Source organism: Cervus canadensis, chromosome 13, assembly GCF_019320065.1.
Source record: "Cervus canadensis isolate Bull #8, Minnesota chromosome 13, ASM1932006v1, whole genome shotgun sequence".
NCBI lineage: Eukaryota > Metazoa > Chordata > Mammalia > Artiodactyla > Cervidae > Cervus > Cervus canadensis.
In genome coordinates this window covers 44,202,731-44,219,377 of record NC_057398.1, presented here as the reverse complement: position 1 = coordinate 44,219,377, position 16,647 = coordinate 44,202,731, and the positions used below count along the sequence as shown (strand labels likewise).

Below are 16,647 nucleotides of genomic sequence, written 5' to 3'. Positions count from 1 at the left end.
TTAATATTAAATTTCTGAGAGGAGTGGGAAAGAGGAGAGTATATTCATGAAATGAAACAAAGTCTTTAAAAAAAAAGCACAATTAAAGAAAAGGTTCTTAGATATGAAAATGATAACAAAAACTAAATATTTATCAGAATTTTCTGTAATGATAGAAAGGTTCCATGCTGTCCAACATGGTAGCCACTAAGGACTTGAAAAGTGACCAATGCAACTGGAGAACTAAAATTTAATTTAATGTTAATTTAAATAACCACCTGTGGTCAGTGGCTACATACTGGACAGCACAAAGTTGAAAGACAAAATTGAAAAAAAGTTTCTCCCAGAAAGAAAAGAAGACAAAGACATGAATAAGATAGAAAAGTTCCAGAATCTAAAGACCAGGAAAAAACAATACCTAACTGATAGAAGTTCTAGAAACAGAACAGAGAAATCAGAAAAGGAGAAACAGCAACCTGAATATAAGGATTATATAATTTGAGCTGATGAACATAAAGTTCTTTTTTAGTATCATTATAAATTTGTGCGCTCTTAATAAGCTTAGCTCATTATTTCAGCTGACAGTAACGATTCTTCTCAATGCTCAACTTGTCACCAGTTTCTCCGTGGCCATGTTCTTTAGGCTCATCTCATTTTCTTTCTCAAGGTGCTCTGATTCATTTAGCTGGTAAACTGAGACATTCTTGGTCCAGCCAGAACGAACTACTTTGAGTACTTTTAACATGCTATCCTCTTCCATACATGCTATTCCTTTCGCCTGGAACCACTCACCCATTTTGAAAATCCCTACTCATCTTCGTAAATCCAGGACACACACTAGCTCCTCTATTAGGAGACACTAGAGGGCTTGGCTTGGAATCAGAGCTCCCCTATTGATAAAATGTATGACCTGGCAAGTCACCTAATCTCCCTCTAATTGTTTCCTCATCTGTAAAGTGGAAATAATGGTACTGCCCTCAGAGGCTTGTTACAGAGTAAATAAGTTACTATGTTTAATGTGCTTAGAATGGCACTTAGAAAACAGCTCAATAAGTGTCTGTTATTATTATTATTAAAAGGTATTCCCTTTTTCGGTGGAGTTAAGTGCATCCCCTTTGTTTCCATGGAGCCTAGAATACATTTCTATTATGGGATATACCATATTTCTATGTATATAACCATGTGTCTCTCCCTTAGACAATGAGTATTTTATAAGCAAGGATTATGCTCTGTTTTTCTTTATATTCCAGAACACTCCGGAGTATGTTTGTTACAATACTTAATAAATGCTTAGTAAAGAACTGAATGGGGAGTAAAGGTAAAGATCTGGATTAGACTAGAAACTATGAGAAAGAAGTAACTATTAACGAGAAAGACAAAAAATAAATAGGAGGACTTAGCAATGAAAGAGAAGCCAGGGGTTGGGAAGAAACAAAATAGATGAAGGAGATTAAGAGGTACAAAAGACTAGGTATAAAATAATTAAGTTACATGGATGTAATGTACAGCACAGTGAATATAGTCAATACTTTATAATAACTTTGTATGCAGTATAATCTACAAAAATGTCAAATTACTATATTATAGACTTGAAACTAATACAGTTGACCCTTGAACAATGTGAGGGTTAAGCTGAGTATACCTGATAGTTGGCCCTCTATATTTATAGTTCTCTATCACCTGTGGAATCAACCAACCATAGATGGTGTAGTAGTATAGTATTTACTGTTGAGAAATATACATGAATAAGTGGATGTGTGCAGTTCAAAGCCATATTATTCAAGGGTCAATCATATAATATTGTAAGTTAACAATACTTCAGTTAAAAAAAATTAAATTTCAAATTTTCTGGTCTGAGAGAATAATAGAGATCATGTAACTGACATGCATTCATTACAAAAAAATTGTAAATAAAACATGGCAATGAATATCACAAAATCTTGCCATTATGAAGATTACAGTCTATTGGAAGGAATCAGAAAATAAACAATTGAGACATAATTTATGATGCAATAAGTGATGAAAAGAATAAAGGGAAACTGATAAGAAATAGAGTTTGTTTTGATTGTAGACAGATTTAAGGTTATAAAAAGTACTTACGTAGACACAGGAGACATTTAGAATTGTTGTGGCTGGTACACAGATTAGAGACTGTTAAAGATGTGCAAGTCCTCTGCATAAAATGAGATAATCAGAGTCATGGTGGTGGTGTTTAGTTGCTAAGTCGTGTCCAATTCTTGTGACCCCATGGACTGTAGCCTGTCAGGCTCCTCTGTCCACAGGATTCTCTACACAAAACTACTGGAATAGTTTGCTATTTCCTTCTCCAATTAGAGTCATAAGAACTTATTAAGGAATAAATTTGAACATAAGAGAGAACAGAATCTCAATGGAAATAGGAACAGAAAAGAGAGAATGATGGGAGTATACATCACAAGAGATATATAGACATACTATTGGGAAAAAGAAAATAGGAAAGGGATGAATGACATACAGCAGAGGTACTCAGTAAGTACTGCTAAACTGTGAATGAGAGAAAAAAAAGTTTTTACTCCCGAGGTATTTCTAGATTTGAGTCTTCAACAATGCCAAATGCCAGAGGTTAGATTGGGTGAGATGAGAAAAAGTGAGATTAAGCACTTGGTATATTCAAAAAAAATGTTCAAGTATAAAGGTCTTAATATATTATGTGGTCACCTTTTAAGAAAATTAACCAATATACCCATTGGTTCTAAGAGATATATTGTCTCTAGAATTGAGTTGTTTTCAATCAACATTCTGTATGGTGCCTGGATATAGAAATGTTTAAAAGATGTTTACTAAGTGAAGATTTGCCTTTAGTCTTAGTTCCTAAGCAATAACAAAATATGCTTTTAGAAAGAAGTCTTTAATATGTTACCATGGCAGTGTCTGGATTGTAGTCATCGATCTGCTCGAGAGTATTTATATCTTTATTCCCAAGTGCTATTTGAAGAGCTATAGAATCATCAACATACCTAGGTTGGTAAGGTTAAGGAAAAAAAATTTTATTAACAGCCAAACAAACAATACCATATTAAGACAGAAAAGTGTGGTCTGTTGTCAGAGAAAACCTTCAGGTTTATGACTTCAATGGACCCTACTTCCTTTCCACATTTGGCTTTACGGAAACCACATGATAGTTTACTTCCTTTCCACATTTGGCTTTAGTGAAACCACATGATAGTTTACAGCAGGAGTTGGCTATTTTCTGAAGCAAAGCCCTAAGGCATCACTTACTTCCTGTTGAGGGAGATGGAGAGGAAAGCCCTGCCATTACCCAGGTGACTCACAGCTCCACATCACTCTGTATGTACGTGGCCAGTGGCTCTGCAGAAAGCATCCTTAACTGGCGTACTCACATGACCAGTGTTCTTCCTGATTAATTGAGCTTGCTCACCATGAGTGGTTCTCCTCAGTGCTACCTTTGGAGTATGTACCTTAAGTGACTGACTACATATATCTGTCAAGTCAATCTAAATAATTAGCAAGTTATAATGGATGAGCTTCAGATTTATAAATAAAAAGTTACTCTAAATTTTTAACTCGCATGATAATTAAATTTAACAAAATAAAGATTTCACTATAAAAAAAAAAGAAAGCCAAAAACAATTTGCCAGCTTTTGACTGAATGTCTAGCTGAAAACACCACCACAAAGACATGAAAGGAGTGCAAAGTTCCACCATTCTGGTTCAGAAAGGATACTGCCCAGCGTAGCTTAGTGTTTTGGGATCAATGTCATCTTCATAGGCATTCAGAGGGATGAGCTTCCTTTTGATGGGATCAAAAACAAGCTGATAGAGGAAGGTATTGTTGGCCCGAATAAATCCTTTGATGTAATCTTCTGGTACTGTTATATTCATCTTGAGATAATGTCCAATTTTCCTGATGACCTAGTAATGAGTATAAATATATTTATGAGTTATTTAATACCCAAAGATAAAGAATAGGGAAAGTATTATTCCCAAGACCCATCACTTTACATTAGAGAAGGATGAGGAGGGGTAGGAAAATCAATTGCTTTTGGGGGGGGTAGTATAATTGCTTCACAGTGTCGTGTTAATTTCTGCTGTACAATGAAGTGAGTCAGCCACACGTATACATAATACATATTCCCTCCTTCCTGGACCTTTCTCCCATTCACCCCAACCCACCCGTCTCAGTCATCATAGAGCTACATCAAAAACCTCGACCAGTAAACACAACCATGTCATGACTTAAAATTCAAAGATATGTTCTTCACCTTCAAAGTCTCTTTCATCCAGAAAGCAAAAAACAAAACACACAATTACCTGAGAATTAAAAAAAAAAACACCACAAATATTTGTAGATCATATTTCAAAAAAGAAGTCAACATTTTAACTCCTATTAGCGAGTCGTGGATGATTAAAGCTGGAAGAGATGAAGAAGAGAAGACCCAGAGAACTGAAGTGATCCTGAAGTCACAGGCTAGTTAGTAATGTTGCTCTGTTTCAAAATCTGCTACCATCTCCCAACCTTGAGATCTGTCTACTCCAGTACACCACCCTTAGCCCTGAGGACTCACATTATATAATCTTGGAAATTCTGCTCTGCAAACTCTAGGGGCTTACGAGAACTACTCAAGGTATGGTGAGGGTGGGAATAATCTACTTCATTTTTTAAGGAAAAGACATCAGAGAACTTATATAGCAGTGATGTAATGAGGTCTCAGTTTCTTTAGAAAATACATGACACTACCTCAAATTGTATGAAGTAAGAATCTGGCTGTATTTTATTAAGCCATGTTAAAGAGATTTACATAAATATGCAATTCCGCTCATAACTTTCATTTGCTTTAGAAGACAACTACTTCTCATAAAAATATGATGTCTATGTTACAATGCAATGCATTGATTATTGTTAATTTTAAGTGAATTAATAAACATTAAAGTTCTTCTCTTTCAATTTCTGACTCAGTAAATTTCAGTAGCTACAACCCATATAAACAAAAATAATTGTCACAAAGAGTTTTTAAGAGTGTAAAGGGATCCTGTGAGACCAAAAACTTTGAGAACCGTTACCACAGAATAATAGGGCAGAAATCAAAAAATTGTGCATTTTAACATGAATTCTACCCTATAATATCTTATCCTGAAGTTTCTTTATATTAGTCTTCATTTTCAAAAAACTACTACTAATTTTTTGTCAACTGCTGAAAACAGGATTCATCTGCTGCCAAAAGCAAAGTTGTAGAGTTTTAATCATTTCTCCTTTCAATGACACAATATTGGTTATAGATATAATAGAATATTTAAGATCCATATTCTGACTGATTCATCTATTATTTAAGAATTGCTTAGAAACTGAACACAACAGTTGGTAAATCACTCTTACCTTTAAAATATCTGGATTGTTGGCTAGTCTTAGTAGTTTGCAGGCCTTGGCTAATCCAATCCCACGCAGTGATGAAAGATAGTCACAGCCTGAAAGAATGCACATATAACGGAACTTCTCTTCTGTGAACACATCCCCAAGCTGTTTGCACATTCCCAGACGAGCCTGATCAACTTCTAGTCCATTTCCAAACTGGTCCATTTTTAAAATAACCTTCAAGAGGAAGGGAAACTGTGAACACCTGTAAGAGTCATTTTTATTTTTCATCATCTAATCCACTGTAGCATTTCTAAGAAATCTTTCCTGTTCTTTATCATAAGTGAGCAGACAGATACGTAGGCCAGGTAATCATTGTGAAATTTGCAAATAAGTTAAATTGAAACATAGGCCATGGCTGGACAATGTCATATGCCACTACTCAATCATTTTGCCTCTGGTATAAAGAAGGCCCTTTCTGCACCTACTTCCTACCTGCACTAGAGGGTTATCGTGTCAAAGAGCAATTCTTACAAAAAGCATCTTCTCCTCACCTTCCACTTTTACATATTAAAGTAACCCTTCGCTTAGTCTTAAAGTAATACATGTCACTTGTAGAAAATGTGGAAAACAGAAATCCAGGAAGAAAACAGAAATTGCCCCAAATGTCTGATCTATCACTATTACCCAGCATCAACATTTTCACAGATCCCACTCATCATTTGTGAAATAGATAATATAAATAACATAGATATTAACAAAAATGAGATCACCCTATATAGTTTTGTATCTTATTATCATAATAAAATTTTCCATTGTTTTATACATAATTCTAAAAAACTGCAAAGCACCTCATTAGTAGATAAGTTAGCTTATTTACCTAATCTAATTGAGAAATATAAAGCATATAAGTAATCATTATTAAAAAAATAAGGCTACATTCCACTACAGAATTTAGAGAAAACAACAAAATCCTCTAACTTTAAGGGCTTAATCTGAAAAATCATTCAGATTATACAAATGTCAAGCAGCAAAACCTTTCTTCCCTTTTTAAATAAAATAATTATTAACACCATAAGTAGATATTAGTTGCAGGTATTAAATAAGATAAACAAAACTTCAGCTCCTTTATTTATGTTAGGTACCTTTTTACAGCCAAAGGCAAGGAGATCAGAGTCCTCCGTGATTACAGCTTGTACAATGCCAGCCTTGTTAAGATAGGCCAGCTGCGCATCCGCTTCATATGGGGCCACAAGACAATCTACTCCCTGAGACCGAGCAGCCTGTGAGAAAGGATTAGTTAGTCTCAAGAACAGCATCTGGAAACCACTGAACAACTTCCTGTATCAAACCCATTTATCACCAGCCTCAACATGTACTGAATACATGCTAGTATTATTTTTGGAAGTCATTTCCTTTGAAGTACAGGTTTCTACTTTTAGTCCTAAATATTGAACTATATACAGTCCTATATATTGAATCATATAGCTGCTAATAAATCTATTTTAAAAAAATCAATGTATGAATTAGGGAAAAGGAAATATTGCTGTACATTTGGGGGGATACAAGCTGCAAACTCAATTTTTCAAATTATAGAAATCTACCATGTTAAGAATGACTGTGCTCTAAAGAACACGAGTCGCTCATTTCCCCACAATCTCTCACCACAGAACACACGCCTGCCACTGGACTGATGAAACGAACAGCCTCTATAACTATCTATCTTCCCATCTGTTTACCAAATAGTCTGAACACAGACCTGAAAAGGGTGAAGTGTGGGCTGTAACTGTGGGTGTGCTGACACTAAGATTTATGGTAATAGGTAATAAGGAAAGAAGGTCAAGTGGAACTGATCTGCTGCAAATGTCCTGAGTTGGCCAGTTGACTTCAGCAAATCTCTGACAGACACTCAAGAGTAAGTGCTGAAGATTATGAGTGGGGTGGGATTGAACCTCCAGGAATTTATTCCTTCCATCTTGGCAGAAAACATTTACCTATGTAAGTGACTCATCTAGAAAGTGAGAGCTGAGCTGTTTGTTCCTCAGGATTTCTTCTTTGGAAATTGCTGTACTCCTCTCTTCTACCTACAGATACTCTTCTCTTCCTTCCTCTGACAACCAGCTTTCGTAAAGGTTAGACCTAGAATAATCTTCCTCCTTCACTTCCTTGCTCTCCCATTAGCCTAAATGAACCCTGTAATGTTACTTTAGCTTCTTATTCAGCTCACTTTAATTACGCTGTGGGCCATAGTATGTGTGATATTGATAGAACGTGTGAAACATTCTCTGGCTTCTGAGACCTTCCCTTCACGAAGAAGCTGCTTTCCCTTAAGGAGATTGGCTTGTCGTCTTCTGCAAGATTAAAAAAAAAAAAAAAAGTGAGAAGAGGACTCAAAAAATTACAATATTATACCCTTGAATTGTATTCAAGAATTTTTCCCGGAATAAAAAATGCTTGACTCATATGAAAGTGCACACCTGTTCCTTGACTATGCTAACCCAGATCTTTTGGGCTTCTAGACAAAAAGAGCACGGATTTACAGTGCCCATACGCATAAGCTAATCATCAAACTTTCTCACAGCACTGCTTCATGTCAAAAGAAAGTGAAGTAATGAAGACACGTTAAGAAAATGTAAGTCAAGGCTTTTATACCATTAAAACTAACTTTCTATTATAAAGGGTACAACTTTATCAACCCCACTCAGTGAGGTTTACTTCTATTTGGGGCTGATTCACACTACCTTTAACTAAGCTCAGTGGTATCTCTTATAGAGCATAATGACTCCTAAAAACCAACAGAGGATAAAAACAAAAATAGATGAAAGTCGTAGAACAGGCGCTTCACTAAAATGCAGAAATTCTTAAAAGAAAATACAGAAATCCTTTATAAGGTCTATTGTAAAAAGATTCTGTACTAGATTCTGTTGACTTAAAAATGAAAGATACAATTTCAATTAAAACTACTAAAAGAATAGAAATAGAGTACATCACTTCAACTAGAAATAAGGGACGATAATAAGAGTGGAAAAAACAATCAACCCAGAAATCAAACAAGGTAGGAGGTATATGTTAGTAATTAAGATCAAAAGAATAAACTACAAGATCAAAAAGAATAAAACTACAGTTTTAAAAATGACAAAGACTGATGGAATCGATAAAAAAAAAATGAGTGATGTGTTCTTTATAAAAGACAAACTTAAAACAAATGTCATAGTAAGAGTCAACAGAAAAAGAAATTAGAAACATACAAAAGAAAATTGTTATGACTATATTAACATCAGACATAGCAAAAAAGCACAGAAATTTAAAAAGTCAGTGCATACTGTTCTAATATGCCAAAAAATAGCAAATTCTAAACCTGAATGCCACGAATAAAATAGTTTCAAAACAAAGCAGGAAGAAAAATGGACAGAACTACAAGGGAACTGACAATTCCACTATTATAGTGAAATTTTATCATACTTTTCTTAGTAATTGATGGATTAAGTAAAGTGAAATTTGCTCAGTTGTGTCGGACTCTTTGCGACTCCATGGACTGTAGCCAGTAAGGCTCCTCTGTTTATGGAATTCTCCAGGCCAGAATACTGGAGTGGGTAGCTGTTCCCTTCTCCAGAGGATCTTCCCAACCCAGGGATCGATCCCAGGTCTCCTGCACTGCAGGCAGATTCTTTACTCTCTGAGTCACCAGGGAAGCCCAAGAATACTGGAGTGGGTAGCCCATCTCTTTTCCAGGGGATCTTCCTGACCCAGGAATCATACTGGGGTCTCCTGCATTGCAGTTAGATTGTTTGCCAGCTGAGCTACCAGGGAAGATCATTAAGTAGGATTAAGTAGACACACATTAAAAAAATTTCAAAAAACCAGTAAGGATATGGAAGATTTGAACACTACAACCAATAAGCTTGATTTACTGGACAGACATAAAACTATCCACTCAATAATTGAGGAATACACATTCCTTTCCAGCATGCATGGAACATTTAAGGAAATCCATTTAGGTACAAGTTTAAAACAAGCCTCAACAAACTAAAACAAAAATTTGTATCATAGAGACCACAATGTCAGACCTTAAATAATTACATTAAGGTATCACTTACTCTCTTCTAGACTTTTCCACTTCCTTTTTAGAAGGTAAAGTACATCCATCAAATACCAGGATAGGCTTGATCCCATGAGATAGTAACATATTTACAAATTTCATACAAAATCCTACATACCTACGAAAATGAAGAAAAATAATTAAGAAAGATAAACTCTAATTTAGACTTGGATTCAAATCCTGCCTTGGATCCTAATGGGCTATGGGCTATTTGTTTTCCTCAAGTTAAAGACTTTTACATTTCTTCAGTTCTGACATTGTATTATTCTAAATCTAGTCTTTTTATCTCCCCACCCCTCACCCCTGTTTTCTTTTGCTTTGAGAAATTTCAAATCTATTAAAAAGTTAAAGGAATAGTAGAATACATGATTTCTCCAACAACACCATTATTATACCCAAGAAACTTAATAGTAATATAATACTATCTAATATACAGTCTATATTAAAATTTATCCAATTGTCTCAGTAAGGTTATAATCATGGTGACCTGATAAATGTGTAACAACCAGTTCTAGGGAAAGGGGTACCTGATTTGTAGCATTTGTCAATTTCCTTGACATGAATATTCTACAGTGGTGGATAAACTACCAATGTAGGCTCATTAAATGCTGAACTGGGAGAAGATGGTGTATAGCAAGCTCATATAAGTTGACTGAAGCACAGCACTGCTATAGTTTTTCCCCCAGTGCAGGATGCAAACAAGAATTATGTATTGCATTTAGATTTTCTGGCAAGACAATTAAAAATACTATGTGTAGATTCATTCCAGGGTCACAAGGGATTCGTCCTGCCTCAAATGAAGGCACAGTTACGAATGGATATCAGGAGGGCCACTATTTTTGGCCCCAAGTGAAGTAAAAGGGAATGAGAACACCATGTCCCTTAGAAACAACTGCCTTGTTTTGCTAACAGGTCTTAGCAAATGTGTTGCCTGTACCCAGTAAAGTAGAATTCTGAAATCGCCATGGATTTTTAGAATATTGTTAAAAAGTTTTATCTTAGATAATAGAAAAAAGAAGAGAGTCTTTGGCCTTTGTCCATTAGTGTCCTAATACTCTGGCTTATTAGAAAGAATGGAAACTAGACCTACATCAAAGAAGGAAATGTTCCTTGGCAATATTCTAAAGCATATATTCTCACTTCTTAATAACCCTTGCATTGAATAAAAATGACTCCTTTCTGAAAAAAAGGCATTGTAAGTCTCATTCTTAACTGGCAAATAATTAATATAAGATCCAAACTTACTTATCAGTAGGTTCACCTTTGGCTAGCTTTTCTGCACAAGCAACAGCTCCTTTGTGAAGCCAGCAATATGTATCCACAGCTACCACCTGCCCTTTATACTTCCTTATGTGTACAGGTTCAGAAGCTTCTTTGATAAATTGCAGCAATCCATGTATCCCCATAGTGCCAAGTTAACTACATGATATAAAAAGAGAAAGGGAAAACAGCAAAATTTAAAGCAAAATATATTTACCCCAAAGTTTTGGAAAAATGAAAAGAGCTTGGAAACTGATATAGCAACTGTTATTGTTCAGATATTTGAGAATCACTGCTGTTTAATATTTCAAGTGGGCCCCTCTCTGTCAAACAATCTCCATAGTCTAGTACCCTAATCTAATGCCACTTGATAGGTCCTTAGTGTTTAATCTAAGCCCTTAACACTGAACAAAGCAGGCAGAAGGTACTAAAAAAGTATGAGTCTGTCTTCTCTCCAAAAAGGCATTGTTAACATCTATAAAACTATGTATGCTATGATATTACCTGCATCTGCACAGACATTATATGAAGTAACATGCAAAATACTTCATAGGACATTTCAATTGAAAAATAAAACAAACAATCCTAGAACTAAAGTTGTACTTTTTTAGGACTGAAATTTACCACCATCAGAATGCTTTATTCCAAGCAATGAACATTCTGTTAATAAGCAGTGGTGGTGCCCCGGGGCAACTCCATCAGACTTGCTGAAAACTATCCCCAAATAAGGAGAAATTGCTCCTGCTGTCCAATTAATTTTGAGAAAAATGTTTTAGCTTTCCACCCTCTTCCATCCAAGTTGCAGCCCCAAGCCTCCTTTCTATACAGAAACCTGCAGCTGCCAGTCCTTTCCCAAGCAACTAATGTCCCCTCCCCAACCCCCATGACAAAAATTGAGCAGTTGCTTAGCATTTCCTAAAATAAATCTCTTCAAAGAGGTATTAAGCCTGGGAGGAAAAGAAGAATGTACAAGATCAGAAGACAGACTCACGCTGTTGATACCCCGTATCAAAGTTCTGATAGTCTAGTACAGCAGTTGTCAAATTTCAGTTCTTCCTACAGTCTAAATTCCACTCCTAGGGACTATGATTCACTAGTCCTCGAGTGAGGTGGGAATTCTGAATTTTAAACAAAGCAGGTCATTTGGATGCAGGAGGTCCTCACACCACAGTTTACGAAAAACAATTAGTCTCCTACCTCTCAGAGGTTCCTAAAAAGAGTTTTCTTTCTTTGAGGAAAATTCACATAGTATATGCTGGTGTTTAGTCGCCAAGTTGTGTCCGACACTTTTGCGACCCAATGAGCTGTAGGCCGCCAGGCTCCTCTGTCGATGGGATCTCCAGGCAAGAATACTGGAGTAGGTGGCCATTTCCTCCTCCAGGGGATCTTCCCCACCCAGGGATCGAACTCTCATCTCTTGTCTCCTGCACAGGCGGGTTCTTTACCACTAGCGCCACCTGGGAATCCCCAAGGCGGATTCTTTACCACTGAGCTACCAGGGAAGCAGCCCGACAAATATATACATTTCGTGAAACTTACAAGTTTCTCCTAAACGTTTCCTCTTTAGCACAATGAAACAATGGAGGGGGTCAGGGGTTTTAGGCACAAAGCGTCCTCAGGGGACCGCCCGCGGCATCTGGTAGTACTGACAGCACAACGTCATGGCTCCATCCCCTTTCTCACGAACTGGAAGGGGGGCCCACACGCCCTTTCCAGAAGACACGTTCCTTTGGCCTGCACAACGTGGAGAATATAGTTGTCAAGCATTTGCAAGGTGGGAGGTTGCAGGTAAAACTGCCCTGGTAGCTTCCGCAGGAAAACGAAAGGACCCTCCCTCCCTCTGTCAGCCAAACCGCAGCCCTGGTCTGGCTGAGCGCGCTCCCCTGGCCCATACAGCCCCGCACCGTCCCCCAGGGCCGCTGCAGGGTCTAGTAACGTGCCAGATCCTCCTCTTCAGCCGCTAAGACCGGAGATCCCAAGGGCAGGGGCGGGGACCAGCCTGGATCCACCGCGTGCTCTGCACAGCCGGCTCCACTGGCTTCCCGGGGAGGTCCCTCCTCTCCCGTCCGTCCGATGGCAGCTGGGTGCGGACTCAGAAGCCCAAGGCCACGGCCCTCACTCACCTGGGCCGCCGCGCGCCAGCCGGCAGCGCCAAAAGCTAGGAGCAGGGACGCAGCGCAGCACCGAGGGCCCGACTTTTCAATTTGCGCGGGATGGCCCGAGACTCCGCCCAGAAGAAGTGACGTCAGCTCCTCTGCGACGTCCGCTCGTCTGCTCCGCTTCCTACAGCTTCCCGCTTCCGGCCTGAGTCACCAGTTGCTGGCCACCTGTGTACCTGCCGCCGCCACCGCAGTCAGCCCCTGGACTCCGAAGTGTCCTTATGGAGGGGTGAGCGGAGCTGGCTCAACTGCCTTACAGGGCATGGCTCCCGGAACGCGCATTGAGTTCCTTTCGCAGGCTGATGGAGTCGTGGATCTCTCCCAAATGCGGCCTCAGGTCCAGGCGCTGAAGCTGGGAGAGCGCCGCCCTGTGTTCATGTTGAGGTTTCTAAACTTAAAATGGGTGCTGGCTGGAATTGTCCCTAGTGCTTGTGTTGTGCTGCTTACCCTGGCTCTTGACAGGCGCCGCACGTGGGTTCCAGGGACACAGAAGGTGCAACTTGAGGTGTATATTCCTTGGACCCTTCTAGTAGACTTCGGGAAGGGGAGGAAGCGCTTACTAAGTACTTTTAATTGATAAGTGACAGAGAGTTTTTACTTAACCTGACTGGCCGGGCTCCTCTGCCCTCTTCTCAACTAGGACTCATCCTTGGTCTATAAAGACTTGAACAAACAGTAACAGAGATTAACATCAAGTTCACATCCCTTGGGCTTCCCTAGTGGCTCAGTGGTGAAGAATCTGCTTGCCAGTGCAGGAGACACGGGTTCCATCCCTAGGTCGGGAAGATGCCCTGGAGAAGGAAACGACAACCCTCTGCAGTATTATCGCCTGGAAAATCCATGGACAGAGGAGTCTGGCGGGCTACAGTCCATGGGGTCGCAAAAGAGTGGATGGAACCCGACTTAGCGGCTGAACAGCAACCACCACGTCCCTTCTGTGACCCCAGCCCCACTTGAACTGCCTACCTGAGAAAGCTCAAGGCTACCAAAAGAATTCAGCATTTGTCCCCGTCCACATCCAAAGACAAGATCTCTATCCCCAGCGTCTCTAAGAAGGGAGGAGGTTAACTTTCATAAATTCTGGTTAGCAGTCTCAGGTCAGTTCTCCAGTTCTCCGTCCCATTCTTTTTTATTTTTCACTCCCTGACTCTACTGAGTCACCACGCATACACACCCCTATTTTCTCTTGAAACTGCCCAGTCACTTCTGTACAAATCCAGGGTGAGTTCATTTCATGATTGACACTTTTCTTTATTGCAGTGTATTACTGACTGAAGTCTGTCCTAACTACTTTACCTGGCGTCCTGCTTTGTTAATCTTTGGCCTGGAGAAACTAACCAAGCAGTCATGAAAATGGGTTGTGGTGCATAGCCTTTAAAGACATTTTTTATTTTGGCAGGTACGTGGGGTGAAACTTCAAGTCCTCATGATACTCTTGACCTGATTACTGTCTTCTTAGGAATATTGCAGAAAAAGAAATTGGAAAGAACCTTAGGTTAGACCACAGAGTATACTCTTGGCCCAGAGATGGGCATGAATGAAAAATTCAGACTCAATTTAAGGAGTTAAAGGGGAAAAAGTGATTTTTTAAAATGCTCCCATTTTGACTGCCTACTCTGCATGTTTTTCTCATACTTCTTTTTAAAGTCTTTTTATGATGAATCTAACATCTGTCATGTCAACATACTACCTTATAAATTGTTGGAAAGATGCCATTTGGGGGAAATATGCTAAGTGGGAACGTGGCTGCCTCCCCCAGATCTAGTCTTAATAGCTGAGGCTAGGAGAGGAGGTCAGAAAAATAATCTTCCTTTGTGATTCCAACACCTGTATAGCAGGAGGCCTCACTCTGGATCAGCTTGGAGCTGCCTGTAGTGGAAAGTGGGGTACAGTTCCAAACTGTAGTAGGTGGAAAAGGGATTTAAATGTAGGTGGGATGTGGGAGGGGGGAGAGTCTTAGGAAAAAGCCCAAACATCAAAAATGTGCCCACTGCATCATGAGACTTGACAGGTTACTGCCCTACGAACAACCCATATCTTTATTACTAATTTCATTCCAAAGGCTCTAGACAGGACTCTTGGCTATAGTGTTTAAAAACTAAAGAAGAAAATACCAGTTAACAATGATTTCCTAAACAATATTTTAACACTTTGGGAAGGTAAAACCATTTGAATCAATTCATGCAGTTACTACTGGGTTGGCCAGAAAGTTTGGGTGTTTCCATAACATCAATGCATGCCTTAGGTGTGCCTGTCCATACTAGGCGATATGGGGAACGCAAAGAACTGGTTACTGTCTTTAAGCAAGTTTCTGTACACAAAACATATATTCATCAAAAAGTGAAATCACAAATTATGATGTGTTAATAATTCTGAAATGAGTGGCACAGACCACACAATTGTCAGCTTAAGATTCAGTTGTTTTACCAGCTCTCTGAAGTCTTTCCTGACATGTGCCCAAACATCCTGTGATGACCTCTGCCTTGACCCTTCTCATACTATTTTGACTTTGTCCCCCAGATTCACCAGACAATAATATAGGCCCAGTTACATTTGAATTTCAGGTAAACAGATACATTTTCTTAGTACAAGTATGCCTAGTGTAATATTTGAAACATTCTAAACAAATTTCCACATTTATCTGAAATTCAGATGGACCTGGACAACTGTGTACATAGCACATCTTCATCCGTTCACCCATCAGTAGACACTAGGGTTGTTTTCACATCCTAACTATTGTAAATAATGCCATAATGAACATAGGGGTGCATATGATTTTCAAATTAGTGTTTTCAGATTCTTTGAATAAATACCCAGAAGTGGAATTGCTGGGTCATGTGATATTTCTAATTTTAATTTTTTGAGGAATCTGCATACTGTTTTTCATAGTGGCTGCACCAATAGTGTAAAAGATTCCTTTTTCTCCCACATTCTCTCCAGTATTTGTTGTCTTTTTGATAATAGGCATTCTAACAGAAGTGAGGTGATTTATCATGGTGGTTTTGGTTTGCATTTCTGTAATAATAAGTGTGCTTAAACATCTTTTCATGTGCTTGTTTGACATTTTATATCTTCTTTGGGAAAATGTTCATATCCTCTGCCTATTTTTGTCTTGTTTGGATTTCTTTTGTTATGTTGAGTTGAATGAGTTTTATATATATACATATACATATATATACACCTATAAATTTAGGTATATAAATATATACCTATATATATTTATATTAATATTCATATTTAAATATATACCTATTTACCTATATGTGCTTGAACATCTTTTCATGTGCTTATTTGACATTTTATATCTTTGGGAAAATGTCTATTCAGATCCTCTGCCATGAACATAGAATATCTTTACATTTATTTGGGTCTTCTTTAATTTCTTTCATCAGTGCCTTATAGTTTTCTGCATACAGGTCTTTTATGTCCCTGGTTAAATATATTCCTAGATATTTTATTGTTTTTGATGTAATTGTAAATGTGATTATTTTTTTGTTTGTTTTTCTTTTTGATAGTTTGTTATCAGTGTAGGAATGCTAAACACCTGTGTGTTGATTTAAACTTGACTGAATTTGTTTATTTTAGCAGGTTTTTTTTGTGGAGTATTTAAATTTTTCTATGTATAGAACAATACATGTTTATGAAGGATATTAGCCTGTAATTTCCTTTTTTGGATTGCCTTTGTCTAGTGTTTGTATTGGGTTAATACTGATTCTGTAAAATGTGTTTGGAAGGGTTCCTTCCTCTTCAGTGTTTTAGAAGAGTTTTTAAAAGATAGGTATTAATTTTTTGAATGTTTT

General features: G+C 38.1%; 1 protein-coding gene across 3 annotated transcripts in view; it reads right to left on the bottom strand.

Moving 5' to 3' along the window:
• Positions 1–12,940, bottom strand: part of EXO1 (exonuclease 1) — a 37,569-nt gene extending 24,629 nt beyond the window's left edge. For 2 of the 3 annotated variants that reach the window (XM_043485766.1, XM_043485768.1), the window contains exons 1-9: positions 12,812–12,940; positions 12,228–12,422; positions 10,674–10,847; positions 9,427–9,546; positions 7,557–7,680; positions 6,475–6,612; positions 5,354–5,566; positions 3,704–3,891; positions 2,879–2,975 (exon numbers count right to left, since the gene is read on the bottom strand). In XM_043485766.1, coding sequence (XP_043341701.1) covers positions 2,879–2,975; positions 3,704–3,891; positions 5,354–5,566; positions 6,475–6,612; positions 7,557–7,680; positions 9,427–9,546; positions 10,674–10,834 — 1,041 coding nt within the window. In that variant the 5' untranslated portion in view covers positions 10,835–10,847; positions 12,228–12,422; positions 12,812–12,940. Of the gene's footprint in view, positions 1–2,878; positions 2,976–3,703; positions 3,892–5,353; positions 5,567–6,474; positions 6,613–7,556; positions 7,681–9,426; positions 9,547–10,673; positions 10,848–11,885; positions 12,011–12,227; positions 12,423–12,811 lie in introns of those variants that run through there. The other variant, XM_043485767.1, reaches the window with a different exon arrangement.
• Between the last annotated feature and the right edge of the window lie 3,707 nt (positions 12,941–16,647).